Raw genomic sequence first — 22,660 nt, forward strand, 5'->3', positions numbered from 1 at the left:
TCCTAGTATTAACATATTATTTTTATAGTGTTTTTTTAATGCACACACATATTATATATAATATTCTTTTATATTAATAATGAGATGTATAATTTATAATGTGTTTTCTATTCGAATTATTTTATCAAATTAATTAATTAATTAATTTTTTTTAAATTATCTCTTTTATTTTAATATTTCGTTTTTATTGAAAAAAATTTCTGATTTCGTCCCTATTTTTTTGTCCCCCCTCACTCGAATTTTGGCTCCGTCCCCGGTGCAGGGTATAACGATTGAGCCTTAAGGAACAATTCATATCTAAAGATTAATCCAGTAGATAAGAGATTCTCTCAACTTTAGATATCACTTTGGAATCTTTTGAGAATCGAATTACAATCATATTGAAAAATAATTTACCAAATTTACCTTTATTCTTTCCTTTTTTTTTTTTCAACATTTGTACTGTCAATAATGTTAAATAATCATTTTGGTCAACTTTGGCAGCCAGAGTCCAGATATGACATGCCAGAAAAAGAAATTAAAAACCATTAATGAATCGTTGGAAAAATATTGTTTTAAAACGTCATATTGATAGGTACAAACTTGCCGAGTGCCGACAATTGAAACATGTGTTACAATTTTTGAAATTGTTGTAATTTGTTACCAAAAAAAATATTGTAATTAATTAGGATGGTGTATTATGATGTCACTAATTATTTCTGTCCAAAGCTAAGCCTTATATTAGTATCAAATAGTGTAGACTGTAGATATTCAATGTCATATTTGTTCCGCACACAAAGGGTTTTCATCATAATTCTCAGGTGCTCGGTGAGTTTCGAACTCTTATATTGTGGCTGGAATAAAACTTTTAGAGTGATCGATCAAACTAATTGAGTTTACACCTTAAACAAATGTTGTAGAGTTTTACTACATATACTCCAAATTTCTATTCCCTCACTTTCATTTCCTGACAAATTAAGGGTGTGTTTGGTTCATGAGATTACACACTACAAATGGAATCAAAATCATAGTTAGTGTTTGGTTGACAATTTTTTAAAACACAACTATGGGATTTGATTTGATTACCCATTCAATTAAAAATATCATCCCCTAATTAAAAACGGTATCATTCCATCTGATTAATAATCTGATTTTTATGTTTGGATTAGTGCTTTTAAATTTTTTTTTTTTTGTTTGTGCTCATATTAGTGTTTGTCATTATATTAGAATCAATTGCCTTAATTTTTTATTTTTTATTTGTAAACTTTATGGGCACATAATTGTTTCCCATATTTAATGAAAGATTCTGCTGATAATTCAAGCAAAATGTTTAGTGTCAGATTCTTTTAATCCCGTAGGCAGATAGAGATCACTATACAATACGGAGTATATATTAATGGCACAGCAGATGGTAAATCAGACTCCGCCAACCACCATGACAACCGTCTCGCCACCGCCGTCAAATCCTGAAGAACTCCCTACAACTACCGGCGCCGCCGCCGCCGAGAAGAACAAGGGAAAGCTCACCCTAATCCCACTCATCTTCCTCATATACTTCGAGGTCGCCGGAGGACCCTACGGTGAGGAACCGGCGGTCCAAGCCGCCGGCCCACTGCTGGCCATCCTCGGCTTCCTCATCTTCCCATTCATCTGGAGCATCCCGGAGGCCTTGATCACCGCCGAGCTCTCCACCGCATTCCCCGGCAACGGTGGCTTCGTGATCTGGGCCCACCGGGCTTTCGGCCCCTTCGTAGGGTCGCTGATGGGAACCTTGAAGTTCCTCAGCGGCGTCATCAACATCGCCACTTTTCCGGCCCTCTGCATCGATTACCTGAAGAGAATATTCCCGGTCTTCTCCTCCGGCTTACCCAGATACATGGCGGTTCTGGTCTTTACAACTTTCCTCTCTTTCCTCAACTACACCGGCCTGAGCATCGTCGGCTGGACCGCCGTCGCCCTCGGCGTCGTCTCCCTCGCGCCTTTCGTTCTCATGTCCCTCATCGCCATCCCCAAAATCCACCCTCACAGGTCATGTCATTCTTTCTGTTTTCTGTTGTCTCGTATAAGTATAAGGATTAAGAATATGAGTTTATCTAATATAAATTTTGTATTCTTTACTTTCTGTCATTATTATTGTTTATTGTTCTTGTTAATCTCAATAAATTGTAACTGTTTCTCAGATTTCTGATCTGAATAACATTTGTGGAAACAGGTGGGGAAGTTTAGGGCAGAAGGGGGTGAAGAAAGACTGGAACTTATACTTCAACACCCTGTTTTGGAACCTAAATTTCTGGGATAACGTGAGCACGATGGCCGGAGAAGTGGAGAACCCGAGAAAGATTTACCCACTAGCCCTGTTCGTGGCGGTGATCTTCACGTGTGTGGGCTACATAATCCCGCTATTCGCCGTCACCGGAGCGGTGGCCGTGGACCAGAGCGAGTGGGAGTCCGGGTTCATGGCGGTGGCGGCGAAAATGCTGGCCGGAAAATGGCTACAGCTCTGGGTAGAAATCGGCGCAGTCCTATCCGCCATCGGACTATTCGAAGCCCAACTAAGCTGCTGCGCGTACCAAATCCAAGGCCAAGCCGACCTCGCCTTCCTCCCCAAATTCTTCGGCGCGAGGTCCAAGTGGTTCAACACCCCCTGGGTCGGAATCCTCCTCGCAACGCTCATCTCCCTCGCCGTTTCTTACCTGGACTTCACCGACCTAATCTCGTCCGCCAATTTCCTCTACAGCCTGGGGATGTTACTCGAATTCGCTTCGTTTCTGTGGCTGAGAAGAAAGGCGCCGGCGCTGAAACGCCCGTACAGGGTGCCGTTGAAGCTGCCGGCGTTGGTGGTCATGTGCCTCATCCCATCTGTTTTCTTGATCTATATCATGGCCATAGCCACCAAGATTGTGTTTCTGGTGAGTGGGTTGATGACGGTGGGTGGGGTTGGGTGGCATTTTCTGATGAAGCTTTGCAAGGCCAAGAAATGGCTCAAATTTAGCAGTGGACATGTTCATCATGGCGAAGAGGCAGAGGAGATTGATGATTAATGTTCATATCTTTGATAGGGAAACTTATATATTATTTAAACAAGTTCTACTACATGTACTCCCAAATTTTATTCTCCCAAATTTACTTGGTGATGTGGTAGGCTCTATAGGTTATTTTCTTTCATGTGAGCTCCGATAAAAGTGTTTATATCGATATTTTAAGTGTAGAAGTAAAAGTAGGGAGAATGTAATGGGAGTGATGTAGTATTTTCCTATTTAGGCTTTACAGAGATTGTGTAGTACAGTCTGAAACTCGTGTATTCGACCGGAGTGTAGGGGGTCCTTAAAGTTGGGATTCAACCTTTTGGAAAGAAAATCTTGTTTCCATCCTTGAAGACTTCTAATTGTAAAGCTCCTTGTGGTCCAATTTGTGTGATTTCTAAAGTTATCATATATATATAGACCAACTGATAAATGATAGATCACAAATCTTTGTAACATTTTCTCTACAAAGGTCCGGAAATGTCTTGTTTACATATCATTGAAAAGTGTATTAACATAAATATGACTGTAAGAAACGACAATACAAAAGTGTGTAAACAACTAAACATAAAAACAAGTCAAAGTAGAGTCTCACATTATCGCTCCTCCGCAATAATTCTACCAAAGGCGATCCTATTACATGAATAGCTTTTGGTACACCTGTTTGCCCAATAACCAATTTGGTCTCGATGTAAGGAGTGACCAGTTACGGCAAAAGGTATGGTCAATACAGTCAGAACCATACGTGTAACTCAAGTCAATTCCAGAGATTTTTTAAATTCGTCGGTGAGATACACACGAAATACATGCAGGATCATTGTGTGTGTATTGTCCTTATGCAACATCATTTAAATTTTTACAAATACTAAGAAAAAAATGGTTAAAAATTATCTCTCTATTCATGACATTGGGTCTGTTTGGCAAACCTAGCTGAAAAGCTATAAGCTAGGAGCTGAAAACGGAAAAGCTATAAGCTCGGAGCTGAAAACTGAAGAGCGGTTAAGCTAGCTGTTATGATTGAAAATATTTGGTAAAATTAGCTTTTTGATAAGCTTATAAATGTAGAAAGACTAAAAAGGACATCTTCATAAAATTTAAATTAGTTTGTTTACATATTAAAATTTAACATTTTAAAATAAAACTATTAGTGTAATCATGATCTAGCATCTCATAATGAAGTAGCAATATTGTGACAAATCTCATAATAATAATAATAATAATAATAATAATAATAATAATAATAATAATAATAATAATAATAATAATAATAATCTCTTCAATAATAATAATAATAATAATAATAATAATAATAATAATATTTGCGGTGAAAGTTGCAGATAAAGGAGAAGAGAAAATGGTTTTAATTGGGAAGGGTAAATTATGTCATTTCTTTAAAATAATAAGAATAAAAATGGAAAAAAAGTTAGGAAGCTAGGAGCTTATTTTGAAACGCTACCTAAGGCAGCGTTCCAAAATAAGCTCTTATTTTAAGCCAGATGCTTATTTTGGGAATATTACCAAACAGAGCTTATAACTTATTAGAAGCTTAAAATAAGCTATAAGCTCCTAAATAAGCCCTGCAAAACAGAGTCACATTTTTCAGACTTTCAATCTTTACAAAACTTACAAGGATTGCAAGCCACCTCATGTTTTAAAAAAATTAATAAATAAATAGTGATATGACTTATGCCATGTCACCTTGAAAGAGGTAAACTTTTAAGAATGTAGATAACCAAAAAAGGTGAATATAACTTTTATAGTATAGAGTACACTTGGATAGTTGGATTAGCATAGAGTCCAGTCACAATATTACAATTTAGGACATTTTACATTATAAATATAATATATCAATTAATTAATAAATATTTCTAACACGATTCATTGAATAATTTTTTTTGAATGCCAATTCATTGAATATAGTTATTATAACAATTCATTAATTTCTTTTTTTTCTAAAATTTTAGAATAAAAAACAATAAAGTTATGTCACTTTTTATGATTGGTATTAGTTGATTAAAAGGTCAATTAATTAAGGTACGGTGCATTAGTTGGCGGTTAGAACTTTTATGACTAAATTAAATGTAATATTCCCTTTATGAGAATTCTGTTAGGGGCGTTTGGTTCACGGAATCTTGGATTACCTCAGGTAATAGGATTACCTCCAGGAAGGTAATGTAAGATGTTGGGAATGTAAGATTACCTTGTGTATTTGGTTTGGATAGTGTAATATAATATCACCTTGTTTGGTTCAAGGTTATATTTTAGGTTATATGGATCAATTTACAATAATGTCCTCAATAATATATATATATATATATATATTATATATATATATATATATATATATATATATATATATATATATATATATATATATATATATATATATATATATATATATATATATATATATATATATGTATGTATAATGTGTTTATTTATTTATATGTATGAATGTATATCAATGCTTAAATATTAAAAAAATTAAATATATATAAATATACACATATATATTTGATTATATAAACATATATTAATTTCATTATTATTTATTTATTTATTTATTATTATTATTATTATTATTATTATTATTATTATTATTATTATTATTATTATTATTATTATTATATAAGGATTAGTTAACAAGGGCAAAGTTGGAATAATTCAAGGTAATCTAAGATTACCTAAAAAATTGGGGGTAATCACATTACCTTGAAATATTACCGCCACATTAGCTTTCAGGTAATATAACATTACCAGGTAATCTTATAACTTGAACCAAACAAGGTAATATAACAATACCAGACTCAGATTACCTAGGTAATCTAAGATGACCTGAACCAAACGCCCCCTTAGACTATTCTATATTTTATTGCCTAACTTAAAAGGAAAATACTTGGTGTACTCTTATTTTGAACTCTCAACTTGTATCCCTCTCACATGCTTTTGATGTAAACATTTTTCTGTGTACCCACTGTTGGTTTTAGGGCTTTTGGGCCCTCGAAGGTCCAACACAACGGTGGTTGGTGGATTCACCGTTCATAATAAAGCTGCTAAAAATATGGGCTCGATGATTTTTTACGTGAAAATCGGAATGTGAAAACTACGAGCCTTTTTGGGCGGTGCCAAGCCTATATCCACTATGTATTTTGTAGGTGTCTTTGTACATATTGTAGAGCTATTTTGTACATGTAATATGGTGTAAGAATAGAGCTATCTCTTCTCTTTTCTAGCCTTGGATGAAGTCTTCTTCATGAGTGATGAATGGAGTATTCTTGGGAGAGTAGTGTAGGAAGAGTGCTTCCACGTGAGGATGAGTAATATGCCATCTTAGAGGAGAAAGAATAGTAAGTGGTTTTCTAGTGTGTAGGAGTAGATGATCCCCCCATCTTCTTGTCTTCTCTTCCTTTTTATGGCTAGCCAAGGTTCAAGATTATAGCCGTTGGAGCATTTAGTAAGGAATTTATGGGTGGTTTTAGTTGGGTAGTAAATAGGAGTTTATGTGGGGGGTTATGAAAATTAGAAATAAGGAGGGTATTTAGTGGGTTTTGAATAGGGAAATAAATGGGTGTTTTAATAGGTTTCTTTAATGCTAACGGCTACTTCCAGGTCGACCTACTACTTGTGCCGATCTCGCGTTCGTCCCGACCTTCGACTCGACCGACTACTCGATTTGGCCCGTATCTATCTTTGGGCCTCTTCATCCCTGGGCTTTGACCCTTTCCCCTTCTTGTGCCATAAGCCCGTTGGGTCTACACCGCATCACCCACATGATAAAAATAACTAATCCTAATTTGTCACTCAGGAAGTATAAATGAGGGAGTATAATTTTAGGAGTTTATGTAGTAATGGTGTTCCTTACTCTCTTTTCTATAATATCCATTCCATTTAACACGATTTAATTAATTAGTATTCTCGGTCTACCTTAGTCTATTTTATTTTATTTTTTAAAAAAAATTAAAATGTGGAAATAAACGCTAAATTAATTTGGCAGCATTACAATTTCAAAGTTACATGTGAATCTTGATATTGACATGCATAACCAATAGTAAATTTAAATTTATACGTGATAAGCGGAACAATTTTAACAAAATTGGTTTAATTGTTGATTTAATAATCATAAAATTACATGTTTAAATAGCGAGTGTAATTCATTAGTTATCTTGATCAATTACGATCACAAATGAGATTTATAAATTTATTTAGTACACATTTTTGTATAATAACTGTGAATTTTCCTCCACATTCAAATAAAATAAAATAAAAAAAGTTATACGTCAAAATCAAAATCACGTTACAAGTTGTGTATTATAGTAACAAATCCTGTCAATACAAGCATATCTTTATGGGGAATCACATTTTAAGAAATAAAATAAGGACTTTTACTTAATCGTGTTCCCTAACAAAGTATTATTTTATTATCCATGTGGGAGAACAAACCGCACGAGTAGGCAAATAAATTTTTAAAATGTTTATTTATTATTATTTTTCCCAAAAACATTATTTATTATTATTCCTACACGTAATATTTTATCATTGCTTGTTTATCGCACAAGAAACCCTTCACTGACTGCCGCTGGTGAGATTCAATTCCTGATCATTCTTTCAAGCTTTCACCTCTATGACCAATTGAGCTGCCCATGCAGGTTTGTTTATTTATTATTATGACATTATCGATTGATGTCAAAGTACCCATCAACTTTCTTTATTATAATATTTTGTTCAATTTAATCATTAAATCTTAACTTTGTTTAATTTAATTCTTGTATTTAAAAAAGTAGTACAATTAAAGACGATAGTTAATGGTGTTAATATTACACTTAATCAATATTCCACCACTGGAGTTCAATTTTGTGACTATTCATTTGAAATGGTAAAAGATGTGTTATCACACTATATAGTAGTTAGAGACTTGGAAATGAGTTATTAATTCAAGAGTAACTAATGAAAATTATTTTGTGAAACCTTCTTACATGATATATATCTCAAATACATAACACATTTTAGTAAACATGTACTCCATTATTTTCCTTGTGTCAAACATAGATTTAACGTAAAATCTAACAGAGGATTACTTTAGGTAACGTTTTCGTAGCTAAGGGACTAAATCGAACAAAAAATTTATAGATGTCAACGGAGCGGAGTGGGGGCGGGGGACATACCCCCATCCCCGCCCCTGACTTTCTTTCCATTCTCCATCCCCGTCCACATCCCCATCCCCACGGGGGTTATTCGGGGACAGGGACTCCCCACCCTGTTTATATATAAGTTATAAAATAATTAAAAATTAAACATTAAAAAATATTTAAATAAATAACGCATATATATATATATTCATCTCCAACTTAAAGTAGTATTCAATATTTTACAATTAAACATGTCATCTAAATATGCATTATATTTCATAAGCATGACATAGAATGAGAAGAATGCTTCTAAAGTTCTAAAACTATATATATTATAACAAAGTAATACATATGTGTGTGTTATGTGGCTATATATATATATATATATATATATATATATATATATATATATATATATATATATATATATATATATTGGTAGGGAATACCCCGACTGGCATAGCATTACCCCCGACCGGTGTGCCTTCTTCTTGTCTTTGCAGGTTACAGGTCGGGTTCCTTGTGAAGAACCCGGTCAGGATCCGACCGGGAGTTACCCGAGCAGCAGTGTCGATCACCGAGCAGTAGCCCTTTGGCGTGAAAGCTGACGAGGGACACGTGGCGGCTCCATGCGTTGACAGGCAGGGCACCCGGGGAGGCGACACGTGGTTGCTACGTGGGAAGCATGCCGAACGACCGGATTTGTGTCTCCGGCTCCGCGGCTATAAATACCCGCGATAGCAACAGTGTGAGGGACTTTTGGACGATCGAAAGGTTGTTGTTAGAGAATCCCGAAGGCATCCAGTCGGTACTCAAAGCAACCAAGTAGATTGTACTTAGGGCCTTCACTTTGATCAATAAGAGTTATTTATTTGCTTTAATTGGTCTCGTGTTTATTTAATTACCGCATTACGTGGCAATTAACACTATCATATATATATATATATATATATATATATATATATATATATATATATATATATATATATATATATATATATATATATATATATATATATATATATATATATATATATATATATATATATATATATATATATATATTGGGGGCGGGGTGTACTCCCCATCTCCGCCCCCGTCCCTGGCGGGGAATTCAAAATTGCCCTCATCCTCATCCCCGATCTCCTATTTTTGTCACCATCCCCGACCCCGTAGGGCGGGAAATTGGGTTCCTCGTCGGGTAAGGTACAATTGACATCCCTAAAAAAATTAATTAGGTGATTTTTATAGAGAAATCGCAATAGTTAAGGATCCAGTTGGTATAATCTCTTATAATTAATATAAATTGTAAATTTAACACTTTTTTTGAAAGCCAACCAATAAATGATTGTATTAATGGAGCAAAGCTGCAATAGAGTCAGGAGGGATTGCATCCCATAACATAAACTGGTCCTGAGTAAAAGCTAATGAAGCTAGACATGTGCAGACAAATTAAGCTGTCTAGAAATATAACTGAATGAACAATACATAAACAAAGCCACCATCCTCCTGCTATCGTGACTCCAACATATGACATTATAGTTGTTGATACCTGACGCATGATGTTTCTGAGCTGTAAGCAATCGGTTAGTATATCCACATCCACTACATTCTTCTCGAGCAACCAGGATAAAGCCTCTTTACAAGCTAAGGCTTCTGCCATAAAAGGCGAGACACAAACCGGCAGTCTTCCATTTCGCGTCGACATAAAGGTCCCGTTCGGCATGAGGAGTACCATACCATAGGTTGCCTCCCCCGTTGTATGCCGGTAGCCAACATCTACATAACACCTTGGCCTGACTTGGGTTCCCACTTCCAGTTCGTGCGACACCAAGGGTGGTGGAGGGCGCTGGTTTGCTTGACGGTACGAGGCGATGGTTGTGGTTGCCCTTCTCCATAAGCCGGCGGGGTGGGGTAATGATTTCTCCCACACGGCCGAATTTCGGCTTGTCCACAAATAGTATAGAACCGCCACCAAGACACCCCTCTGTTCGTCTATCAAAATTGCAAGTGCAGCCGTTAGCTAGACAGAGAAAGAATCCGTAACAATATTTGTGACAGGCAATCCTGAAATATTCCAAATAATTTTAGAATAGTCACAAATAACTAGAGCATGTATAATATTCTCCTGCATTAAACCACACATCTGGCATGTTGGATCAACATCGACCCTCTTCATAATTAAATTAGTAGTGGTAGGGAGGATATTGCAGATCGCTCGCCACAAAAAAGTCTTCCATTTTGGGGGACCTTCATTTTCCACATATTAACCCATCCATCAAACTCTCCTGGTATATGCTCATAATTTCCCACAATATTCCTGTAGGCATTCTTTACTGTATAAACTCCATTTGGGTCCCCAGGCCAATACCATGAGTCATCATATCCAGGCTTACAGGGATCCTGAGTATACGATTGACATCCTTAGCATTAAATAAATCTGACAAGATATGGGGATCCCACATATTAGTCTGATCATCAATTAAACCTGCAACTTTAGCATGTCTGAGCTCCTCAGGCATATATGTTTGAACGAGAGGACTTAGATCATCGGGTAACCACGGGTATCCACAGATCAAAGTTGTTTTTCCATCCCCAATCCTCATACGTACCCTGCAACCACCATATCATGTGCAGCCATAATACTTCTCCAGGCATAACTTGAGCAATTGTCAACCTTGGTATCAACAAAAGATGTAACAGGAAGCCTTATAAACTTTTGCAACCAGGGAACTAGGATTTGTGAGAAAACGCCATGCCTGTTTCCCTAGCATTGCCAAATTAAAACTTTTGAGATCCTTAAAACCCAGACCCCCCCAAACTTCTTAAGGACACATAACTTATCCCAGGCTTTCCAATGAATCCCCATTTCTCCACCACTCCCCCACCAATATCTGTTCATGGTTCTTTGGATCGACAAACAAACTGCATCAGGTAACAAGAAAACACTCATTGAAAAGGTTGGCATTGATTGCGCCACACTTTTCAATAGCACCTCCTTACCTGCCTGTGTAAGTAATTTTTTGTTCCACGACCCAATCCTCTGTTTAATCTTATCCTCAGTATAAGAGAAAACCATTCTCTTATTCCTCCCAATAAAACAGGGTAAACCTAGGTACTTCCCAAAATTAGGCGCCTGATCTACCTGTAAACATTCTGCAACTACTTCCCTGTCTTCCTCCGTGGTATTTTACTGAAACAAATATTGAATTTATGATAATTTACCTTTTGTCCAGATAGCTCCTTATAACGTTCCAGGAACTCCTTTATCACACCCGCCTCCTGAGCATTCGCCTTGAAGAAAGCAGACTATCATCTGCAAAAAATAGATGTGATATCGAGGGGCCCGCGCCACTCTACACCCATGTAAAGAGCCAGCCATCTGGGCTCTTTGTAGCAACATAGACAATCCTTCATAATAAACAAATATGGAGAAAACAGATCCCCTGTCTGAGACCCCTAGTTGGTATTAACCTGCCACTGTTAGCACCATTCACCAGAATATTATACTGAACTGTAGTGACACATTGCATGATTAGATTAATCCAACGATCATCAAACCCCATAACCTCCAACATTCTTCGCAGGAATTACCATTCCATCCGATCATAGGCTTTAGTTATATCCAATTAGTCATAAAAGTGATTTTTCGTCCATCAAAGATGTATTATAAGAACTAAAAATACAACATTCATAAGTGATTGTTTTGGTTATTTGAAAGACAAAAGTAATCAATTTTATAATTATTAATTTTAATTAAGGGCCAACTTTAATAACTCATAATAATGAAATATTAATTTTACATTAACAGACTAAAATTTTAATTTTCCCTTATTAATATCAATATGAGGTTGGCAATCTAATTAATCCAATTAAAATTGCTTTTCAATATTCCTAATGCAATAATTGGGTGCGATTGGTATAAGGTTCCTTATCCACTCACCACACAAATTATACACCATATTATCACCAATCTATATACATTACTTCTCATGCAGTATAGTGACCTATACATATTTAAAGAGTAAAAGACATTTTTGGTCCTAGACTTATAGGCTTGGACAATTTTAGTCATTTATAAAAAAAATTGTCATTTTATGGACAGAGTTATTGTGGCGGGGACATTTTTGGTCCTCCGTCTATATTTCTGTTAGATAACCGTATGAGAGAAGGACAATTACGTCAATTTAGGCTATCTCCTTCTATCTATTATATCTATGTGTGTTTGGCGGCTTCGATTCTCCTTTTATCTATTTGATTAGTAACCTGTTTGGCGGCTTCGATTCTCTGGCAATTTCTTCGTACAACTGCAACTTGGACTCTCCGACTCCTTCGAATTATGACCGAGAAGAAAACAAAACACACATAGATATAATAGATAGAAGGAGATAGCCTAAATTGACGTAATTATCCCTCTCTCAGACGGTTATCTAACAGAAATATAATGGAGGACCAAAAATGTCCTCGCCACAATAACTCTGTCCATAAAATGACAAATTTTTTTATAAAGGACTAAAATTGTCCAAGCCACTATAAATTTAGGACCAGAAATGTCTTTTACTCATATTTAAATTATTATTATTGTCCACATTTACATAAGGGTTAGATACTACATATATTATTATTATTATTATTATTATTATTATTATTCTGTTCATATTTTGTGTTTGTTTCAAACATTGAGGATTGGTTTAACACTATAACACGATTGTATAATTTAATACTAGAAAATAAAGTTTTATATATTCAAAAATTAAATTGGAATAAGGGTCAAATAGGCCATCGAACTGCACGCGTTAATGCAATTAGGCCACTGAACCTAAAAAGGCTACAATTGAATCCCTAAACTAACCAATTTCATGCCATTAGTGATAGATCTCAAATATATTAATTAATGAAACATTGCAAACTTATTTTCACAATATTGGTGGTTCATTTTTACAATACTGTTACAATAATAATGCAACTATATCATAATACCGATGAACCTAAAATAGGTTCATAAAGAGAATATTGGATGTTCATTTTCACAATGTAACATGATCATTTTATCAATATTGCAAGTCAATCAATAAATAACTCAGATTCAAAATATATTAGTATGAGTATCATTCAAAAGATGTTTTTCATAACATATTTTGTAACATTGATTTTATTTATACAAAAAAAAAATGTGAAAATGATAATATGCAAATCGATGTTATCTTAATCAACCGACAATATTGTTATAATAAACATATGATATTAAAATGGTCCCGTAGCTCAGTTGGTTAGAGCGTTGGTCTTATGAGCCGAAGGTCGCGGGTTCAAGCCCCGCCAGGACCAGCTAATAGTGAACCTATTGATAAAGTCTTGAACAATAAATTACATTTAAATTGTACTTAACCCCACGGGCATAGAACTTGACAAATCTCAAAAAAAAAAAAAAAAAAAAAAAAAAAAAACCTAAAACAATCAAACAATGACCACATACGCTACAATTATTGTAATTTTTTACATTTATTCACACTCTTTACGATTTAAATTGTTTTGTGATATTAATATTAATTATTATTATTATTATTATTATTATTATTATTATTATTATTATTATTATTGTTGTTGTTGTTGTTGTTGTTGAAACACTTGTGATATTTAATTTAATATTACTGTATTACTATATAAAACATATATTTATAAATTATTTTAAAAGTAATATTAAGCATAACATGTTGAATTTAAAACTTTAAAAAAATAAAGAAAATAAGAGAAGACCCAACAAATGGTACAATTTCCGATAGCCGTGATCTTTTGTGCCATATACAAGTATAATGAAATAGTGGAATGTAAAATTTTAGAATTGGCTACACAAGAAAAGCCTCTTGTTAGAAGAAATATTTTAGAATTGGGCAGTAGATTAATTGTTCAAGTCTGAAAAAAAAAAAATACTTCAGCAATCCCTCTAGAAAGTGTATAGTTTTTGTCTGCGGAGCCATTGAGCTATAGGGTCGGAGATTCAACCTTTTGGAGAAGAAGTGTATAGTTTAGGCTACTAAACAAACAGATATTGTCACAAACTGACTTTTTAGATGCAGTCTATAAACACTATATAACCATTCTTTAAAAAAAAAAAAAAAAAATCTGACCAAGATTTAACATTCTGCAGAAGACATGTTAACTTACAGAAACTATGAGAAATTTGGCACCACTTGATAACACAAAGACTTCACAAACATGCTCAGGTGTTCCAACTTTGGTAAGCTGAAGAAGTTCTGCTTTCATCACTATAATAATCTGTAACATGGATTAGAGGTACGTTGTTGAAAATTTTGTAGCCAAATCATCCATTCAAGACAAAGGAGCGGGAATTGAAGAAAGAATAAGCTAATGTCATTATATTATAATAATAAAGTAGTTTATGGCATCAATTCTGCCAATCTGACAAAAGTTGCAAATAAAGGATACGTATATGGCTATATTTTGGTAGCAAGGACATGGAGAAACACCAAATAGGCATCATCGAGGGAGCTCAACATAATATACTTCAAGCATCAAACAGCATACATGCAGTTTAGCTTCTCTTTAAGTATTAGGATAGAAGGTCCTAACTTCTAAGTGCATTCATCTTTGACAAGTTAAGATTACTGGTACTTTGACTTCTATGTCGACCAAGCATGAATTAAATCTTGGGAATGAAATTATTTATTCAAAACTACAATTGATGTGGATCCCACAAACAGCAAGCAAAAGACAGGATCGATGTAAATTCAAGGCCCCTAAACCCCCATGTATCAAGAGTTAATAAAAACATGGATAATTCATTCACTGATGTTATTGATATGCCCTTACCTACAAGTTCCTCAATAGGGAGTCCAATAAAAGATGTGCATCAAAACCGAGTCATTTGTTGCAACATCTTAGAAGCATTAGCCTGTGAAACCAACTGCTCTGAACTTGGAGCTCTTATCATGTGGTTTTGACCAATATGATCACCCATCCCCTGCCTAACCATCTGCTTAGCATTATTTGCACTTGTGCTTGTTTCAGCATGTGAAGCTTCCATCAATGAACGTATCTAAGAAAAATATATATGACGGTTTCAAAAGTTAACCAACTTGAAAGAAGGTAATATATGTGTGTATGTATAAAGAGAAATAGGTATACCACTCTTTACTTACCACATCCAAGCGCTTTTTGTGGATATCACTTGATGGCTGCAATAAAAGTAAAACCAGTATCATTTATTTTGAGTTCTAGCTCATTACAAGCTACAAGAGTATTGACCTCAGTTCTTCCACACTGCCCTTATTAATAGAATTCCCTAACCCACCAAAGGAAATAAAACAAATATTAATCAGCAACAGCTTATTTTATCATTTTCATTTCTCGGTGGATGGGGTGAAGAGGAACAGGTTCTGATTCAAGGCCTCAATTGTGCTCTTAATGACTAAGCCTAACCTCTTAACCCAGCTCAAATATTAGCACATTAGGCTACTTCAGCTGGCCATTAAAACTAAGATTTTTTTCTTTTACAGATGAACAGCAGAAACACAAAACTGAATATACATTTTGGTTGGAATTCAGAGAGAGAGATAAGACTTACATGCTCTGATTGCTGTTTCTTCTCCTCACTTGAGAAGCCTGGAATTGTCAGGTTCCAGTTCTTTTCTGTAAAAAATTTGAGTTAATTACTGAAAGCCTCAATGATTTTCCATCTGATGTTAAGGCAAGAATAATATGATTTGACAGTAGTGTATCCATCAACTCACATTCCAAAAAATAAAATAAAAAGGCAGTGTACCACTTATATGAATGGATAACCCTTCCATAAAATCATATTAAGTGGTATAGTGCCCTGCCCTGCATTAATTGGAAAGGTTTATTTTACGGCAACCAATTTAACTGTGCAGTAAAGTAAACCAAAACAAATGCCCTCCATTAGTAATTGGAATGTAATACTTTGCAAGACTTGGCATAACTACAATGAAACTTGAAGTTATGAAGTCATAAATGGCATGATTCTAAGGAAAATAAATAGACAAACAACACAAATAAGTAAGCTCACTGTTGCAGGACAGACCTAGATGCAACAATACATCCTTTGATTCCAGGGTTGATGATTTTCTATGCTTCGCCAAATTGCAAGCGAATGTAGTAACCTGCAATAACCATGCAACAAAAGATTTCTATATATTAAGAAAAGGTAAAATGAAAATGATGTGATTTGCATAGATAGCTTTGAATGCCAGACACCAAAAAGAGAAAGAAAGAGTATTTCAGAGTCTCACTGAATCAATGAAGTCATCAGCAAACTCTAAAAGAAGTTCTTCAACATTAGGATCAAGCTTACCCAGAGAATCCACCTGGACCATTATAAAGATTGATCAGAGCACTTGAAAAAATATCCTTAAGGGATGAATTACTTGAAGCAACAAAGACATCTTATAACATTACATGTAAGAAAGTCTCTTGCCAGATATCAGATTCTTAAATTACTAATTTACTTTAATTTTGTATAGAGCTTAAAGTGGAAACAATTTTCAACCTAAAATGAAACTGAACTGATGTTCTTATGGTTTAACTATTATTCATAAAGGAAACTTTTAAACAAGTGAATCCAGAGATTGAACCTGTGAAACTAGATCCTGTATTTTTCTCTTCCCAAGAAGTTGGTTGCTTGCTTCAGTTCCCTGGCTTGAGCTTCCCCCAGGAGTAGTGGCTCCAGATGCAGTAGCATCTGGTTGTGATCCAGTTAAACTCATTGACTTTTGGCATGTGGGGGCAACCATATGTGGAGAAGACTGCTGTTGTTGATGCAAAAGCTGCTGTCCAGGCTGTTGTTGCTGCTGGTCTGCTGGCTGCGACTGTTGCTGTGCTGGTGCTGGCGGTGCCTGCTGCTGCTGCATCTGGGGATGCCCCATTTGTTGCTGCTGTACAATTTGGGATAACTGTTGTTGGTTCAAACCCATTGAATTTTGATGTAACTGTTGATTTGAAGCTAATTGCTGCTGAATAAGTAATTGCCTCTGCTGCTGCTGAAGACGGAATGAAGGGGAATTTGGTGAAGAAGATAATGTAGGCATTTGCTTTAACCACTGTTGCTGAGCTAAAGTGTTCTGTATCATAGCAGATTGAACATTTGGAGTCAATCCAGATAACTGAGAATTCATAAATGACGTCCTTTGAAGGTTCTGTGCCTGTAATGTCTAGACAACATTATGACGCAAAAAAAATAAATTGAGAAGAATGTAGCAGTCAACACATGAGCAGAAAATTTAAAACACAATGTACTAAAGACACTGACATAATAAATGCTCTTAAATAACCTCCACCTAGTTAGAAGTTACATCACCTTAAATGGGAAAAGATCAATGACACCTCATCAATAGGAAAAAGAAAAGGCAGCATAAACTCTACTTTCATATTCTCACGCTTTCAGCAAGTGTATGTGTGTAACAAGCCATATAGCAATGGAAATGCTAAAAAGAAGACATAGCATGTACTTTTACCAAGATTAAGCTTCCCTAAAGTATGCCTTAGATACAAAGTTTTCACTGCCAGTATGCCAGTAAGACTTGACTCAAATCCTGAACTAGAGTGAATTTAAGAAGTAAAAGTAAGCCTAAGCAAAGTGTACTAGACTAGTACTCTGTATCATATAGTATAGTCAGCTTAAGCAGCACAAAATTGTTGGTCCTTTCAGTATTGCACTGAATTGTTGATTTCTAGTGAGAATTCAAACAGGAGTTATAATTTTAAGAGTTTATTACCGAAATGGTCTCTCGACTATAGTGAAATTACCAATTTGGTCCTCGACAATTTTTCTTACCCAATTAAGTCCTCGCCTTTGAAAATGTTAACCATTTTGGTCCTCTGTTCATTTAGGCGTAAGAAATCTGTTTAAGTGGAGGGCATTAATGGAATTTTACTTGATGAATGGGCTGCCCATAGTGCCCACGCACTGTGTTTACAGACAAGGGGAGAAATCCCCAATTTGTTTAACCTAAAACATAGAGCTTTCAATTTCAACACTCTGGTTATGGAACAACCTAGAAACAGGAAATCATGGAAGAGCTACACAACTTCACTAACTCCAAGGCCTGGAAGCAGTGATATCTCCTCCACGGCAGGGAGAAGAACAACTGCCCGGTGGTAAGAAGAGACGATGTTTTCAAGCGAATTCTTTTCTTTTTTTTTTGAGAAAATCTAAGAGCATTATTACTTCAAAGATCTGCGCCAATCTGAGTTCAAAGTTGTAATATAGGGCAAACAAATACATTGCAAAGATTGAATTTTTACACTTATTTGTGGTGTTGACAGATGTGGGAGATTGGATGATTGAATGGGTCTTCTCATGCGCAGATCTGTTGAGGCACAAATTGTTCATGGGTCTTCTCAATTTACTTCAAAGATGATTAGTAAATTGAGAGAAAGAAACCCATTCATTCATCTAATCTCAACAGATGATCAGTAAATTGAGAGAAAGAAACCCCAAAAAAAATTTAAAAATCATTGTTTGTATGCAGGGGAATTTGGGGTGGGCTTTGATGCAGCAAAGCAACTACATAGAAGCAGAAGATGCATACAGAAGGGCTTTAGCGATAGCATCAGACAACAACAAGATGTGTAATCTGGGGATTTGCTTGATGCAACAAGGGAGAGTGGGGGAGGCTAAAGAGACTCCGCCGCATAAAACCGGCAATGGAGGACGGCCCCAGAGGCATAGATTCTCACCTCAAAGCCTTCGAGAGAGCGCAGCAGATGCTTCAGGATCTGGAATCCGTCACCATGGTTAAGGTTGTCGGGTCCGACCAACAGCGCAAGGCTTTCGAATCTTTCTTTGGCTCTTCCGCAATCTGGAAACCTCAGCGGTCCCGGCGACTGCAAATCCCCACCACCAAGAAGTGCGAAATTCCATCAATGCCCTCTAAATTAATGGACTTTTAACGCCTGACCGGATGGAGGACTAAAATGGTTAATATTTTTAAAGTCGAGGACTTAATTGGGTAAGAAAAATTGTCGAGGACCAAATTGGTAATTTCGCTATAGTCGAGGGACCATTTCGGTAATAAACTCTAATTTTAATGGTGGCATTAGTCAATGGGGCATGGGATGATTGGGATCAACGCAGAATATTCTGGAGGTAGAGCTGATCAGCAACTTGGATTGGAAAGAAGCCAAAGAAGAAAATTCTAGAAATGCCAAAATGTCGAGTAGTATATCCCCAGAGGCCCAGATAGGCTAGAAATTCACCAAACACTATCAAATGTTGCTCCCAAAGGACTATTTCTTATGCCTGAAATTTTTTCTCTAGAACAAAAACTAGACAACTCATGTTGCTTGGGATTGAAAACTATTGGGCAAATACATGGCCTAATATAATCTAAAGTAAAACCTAATTTAAGGATATGACTGCAACTAAATTCTTTAAAAGGTTTACTACAAGTCTACCAATACTATGAAGTGAAAGAACCAAAATAAATAATAAATAAATAAAAGAAACATTGCAAGAGTAGATTCTACCATAATGGATGCATACTAGCAAAATATTAAAATAAATACCTGATTGGAGGTGAGCGGAGTTTGCTGAGACACTTGTTGCCTCAGGTGGGCCGGGTTCATCCTTTGCTGGGCATAAAGGGATCCATTGGCTCTAAGTTGAGAGCTCAAATTTAGAGATCCCATCATCCCCATTGCCTGAATTCCCTGCAATGGCTGCCCATGGGAGCTCCCTGAATGCAGCTGAGATCCCTGCACCAAACCAGTCTTCTGCCGAGGCTGCAACAAGAAGCAAAACCACTTCAGAAATGCACAAAGAAACAAACTCTCTCTCTCTCTCTCTCTCTCTCTATCTATATATATATATATATATATATATATATATATATATAGTAATGAACTTCTTTACAAAATACATGCACCACGCTAATATCACTCGTTAAAATACAGAAATATTATTAATAAAAGAGGCCTTTTAGCACTATGATGGCACCACCATTCCAGCAAAACTCGCAAGATTATAATGACTATCTCTATGGGTCAAGCTCATATTCCCATATGCTTAGATTACGGTTCTGGAACAGGATCAGATAAACACACATCTGAGCTTGTCTACGTGTCAATGCTCAATTTCAAACTTGGAACTATATGCTAGGGGAATATAGTGTTGCTAAACAAATAGTGAATGCAGATGAATAAACAAGCAACTTCCATACCGTTGACAAAAATTGAGACTGCAAATTAAATTGGGCAGTCGCCGCAGCAGCAGCCATGACATTTTGTCCAGGTAACATGGAGAGTTGCCCGGTCTGCCCTATCAATGCCGATCTAGATAAATTCCCACCGCCAACCATCTGCCCCATTTGTTGCTGTTGGGGATTCTGCTGCTGTTGTTGTTGGGGTTGCTGCTGCTGTTGCTGAGGTACACCGCCACCGCCACCACCAAAATTCATCTGCCCGTAAAGCCCAGCCGCCATTTGCTGTCTCGTCATACCAAACTGCTGCTGCTGCTGTTGCTGCACTTGACTCAACCTCGACATTGAGGGCGATCTCTGCAAGCTTTGCTGCATCTGAAAATTAGACGCCATGGCAGCCGCCATCATATTATTATTGTTGTTACTGCTACTATTGTTATTGTTGTTGCTATTACTACTCTGCTGCTGAAGCTGCTGCATTTGTTGCTGCTGTTGTTGTTGTTGCTGAAGCATCTGCGGCTGTTGTTGCGATGGGGTCATGGGGATTTGCGGGAGGTCAACGGAAGGCGAGTGGGAAATTGAATTTGACGGCGAGGCCATGGGGATTCCAGTATTCGACACTGTCCCAGCCGCCCCGGCCGCAGCGACCGTTTGTAACTGCGTGTTCGACGCTTCCATAACTTGATTTCCTGATTGCATTGGTTTCGGGGATGACGATGGATTTTCCGCCATTTTCACTCAATTCGGAAAATTCAAGACCAGTAATGTACTTGTGTGGTGTATATTCAGTATCCAAAAGGCTCCTTTCGATTTGGGGAGAAACTGCTACTATCGGAGAAGAAAATTCGCTAAGGAAACCTTCTTATCCTATATCGCGTTTTGCCGGAGAAAAGAAGGAAAGAGTATTGACAGAAAGATTACGCAGCGGCAGCGGTAATTTTCTATGAAGAAGAAGAAGAAATTTAGTTGGCCTGAAAATAAATTTGAATAAACGCAATCAGATAAACATGTTACCTCGAAAATTGGATCTTCTGGAGCAGAGAAGGAAGCTTGAGCGAAAAGCTTTGTTATGAGAAATAGGTTTCCGGCGAAGCTGACAGGAAGAGGAATAGGAAGAGGGTTTCCGGTGGCAGAGATGAGATGCTTCTTCCCACTGGACAAGGTGACTCCATGGAGAGTGAGCCGGTTCGTGTCCGTTTTCATTTGGGGTCAGCGTTCGGGTCTTGGTAACTAGGTCCGACCCAATTGTGCATCCAATAGGGCTCGAAAATCATTCATACTCCATGTTATATTTTTTTTTTTTTTTTTGGGATAAAAAGGGGGGTGAGCCCAGCAAAGCTAAGACTTGGTGCCTTCGGTGAAGAGCTCCCGGTCTCTCCTCAAGGATTCTGTAATGCACTCTGGTGGCACGTTAAACTCGATCCAATCACAATGACTTCTCAGCGTCATTTTTGCGAGCTCGTCTGCAACAACGTTGTGTTCCTCTTGGTGTATGATCAATGACGACTGTCCACTCTCTCTTAAGCCAATATTTGCACCATCTAACCAAATTCTCACAGTGCCCTAGGGGTTCCGTCTCGCTGGTATGTCAAAGCACCGGTGTATTGTGTTGGCATTTGGCAAACTATAATATGGCAAATTATTGTGTGGTGTGGTGTGGTGTGGTGTGGTGTGTTTCAGAATATACGTCGGTTGTATATATACAAGCGACGTCATACTAATATTAATTAAATATAAATAATTTAGGTATACGGCGTCGATTTTGTAAAATATCGACGTTGTATACTCATTGATTAAAAAAAATGTGTAACTATACATAACATCAGTTTGCTAAAAATCGATGTCGTATATTTATTTAAGTAAAATTAAAAAATGCAGTAATGTACTACGATGGTTATATTAAAAACTGATGTTAGATACCAATTATTAAAAAAAAAAGTTTAAAAATAGGTCGTTATATTATACATTTATAATCATTTTGTAATTGTTTATAATTAGTTTATGATGTTGATTTTTATTAAAAATCAACATCAAAAGTCTATAAAACAATTATAAATTAATGTAATATTTTGATGTCGGTTTATGAAAAACTGACATTATATGTTACTTTTGTAATGGTATCTCGAACTCGTATTACATTATACTAGGACTTATAATAAGGACTCTAATACCGTCAATAGCACACGTTTTCATTATTTCTAATTAAAACTTGTATTATTCAACCTAAAATACAGTGTAGCATATATGATCCAAGCTTAATAACTTTATCATTGACATTATATATGGGGATTGAATGCAAAATCACAAGTGGTATTGTAATAACACTATCATATTACATTTTTCATTTTTTAAAAATCAA

At 36.1% G+C, this 22,660-nt stretch overlaps 2 protein-coding genes and 1 non-coding gene across 5 annotated transcripts; 2 read left to right on the top strand and 1 right to left on the bottom strand.

The window, feature by feature from the left end:
• Positions 1-1,246: 1,246 nt before the first annotated feature.
• On the top strand, positions 1,247-3,412 carry LOC109160316 (probable polyamine transporter At3g13620). The gene is made up of 2 exons (XM_019308636.1): positions 1,247-2,007; positions 2,192-3,412. Exons 1-2 carry the CDS (start codon positions 1,376-1,378, stop codon positions 3,018-3,020), a joined length of 1,461 nt encoding a protein of 486 aa, XP_019164181.1. The 5' UTR covers positions 1,247-1,375; the 3' UTR covers positions 3,021-3,412.
• A 9,967-nt stretch (positions 3,413-13,379) lies between these two features.
• TRNAI-UAU lies at positions 13,380-13,453 on the top strand. Its single transcript has one exon. It is a non-coding gene; the product is annotated as a tRNA-Ile (tRNA).
• Positions 13,454-14,150: 697 nt separating this feature from the next.
• Positions 14,151-21,516, bottom strand: LOC109160282 (transcription initiation factor TFIID subunit 12b-like). Of its 3 annotated transcripts, none has more exons than XM_019308580.1 (10): positions 21,316-21,516; positions 20,323-21,242; positions 19,670-19,885; positions 16,738-17,304; positions 16,396-16,470; positions 16,188-16,266; positions 15,711-15,775; positions 15,286-15,327; positions 14,957-15,182; positions 14,151-14,401 (listed from the first exon to the last, which is right to left on the bottom strand). In XM_019308580.1, the coding sequence occupies exons 2-9, from the start codon at positions 21,031-21,033 to the stop codon at positions 14,997-14,999; spliced, it is 1,941 nt and encodes a 646-aa protein (XP_019164125.1). In that variant the 5' UTR covers positions 21,034-21,242; positions 21,316-21,516; the 3' UTR covers positions 14,151-14,401; positions 14,957-14,996. The 3 variants fall into 3 exon arrangements, with proteins under 3 accessions (XP_019164125.1, XP_019164124.1, XP_019164123.1); XM_019308579.1 differs by having other exon boundaries at positions 15,286-15,321; positions 16,738-17,313; XM_019308578.1 differs by having other exon boundaries at positions 16,738-17,313.
• Positions 21,517-22,660: the final 1,144 nt, after the last annotated feature.

This window comes from Ipomoea nil, unplaced genomic scaffold (assembly GCF_001879475.1).
Source record: "Ipomoea nil cultivar Tokyo-kokei standard unplaced genomic scaffold, Asagao_1.1 scaffold2845, whole genome shotgun sequence".
Taxonomy (NCBI): Eukaryota; Viridiplantae; Streptophyta; class Magnoliopsida; order Solanales; family Convolvulaceae; genus Ipomoea; species Ipomoea nil.

Excerpts from the sequence above, each read along its gene's own strand:
- LOC109160316 (XM_019308636.1), top strand. The coding sequence starts at position 1,376 with ATGGCACAGCAGATGGTAAATCAGACTCCGCCAACCACCATGACAACC. Across the intron at positions 2,008-2,191 it reads CCCAAAATCCACCCTCACAG|GTGGGGAAGTTTAGGGCAGA; the intron begins GTCATGTCATTC and ends TTGTGGAAACAG.
- LOC109160282 (XM_019308578.1), bottom strand. The coding sequence starts at position 21,033 with ATGGCGGAAAATCCATCGTCATCCCCGAAACCAATGCAATCAGGAAAT. Across the intron at positions 16,267-16,395 it reads CTGATGACTTCATTGATTCA|GTTACTACATTCGCTTGCAA; the intron begins GTGAGACTCTGA and ends TGGTTATTGCAG. Across the intron at positions 15,328-15,710 it reads AGAAACAGCAATCAGAGCAT|TTGCAGCCATCAAGTGATAT; the intron begins GTAAGTCTTATC and ends GTTTTACTTTTA.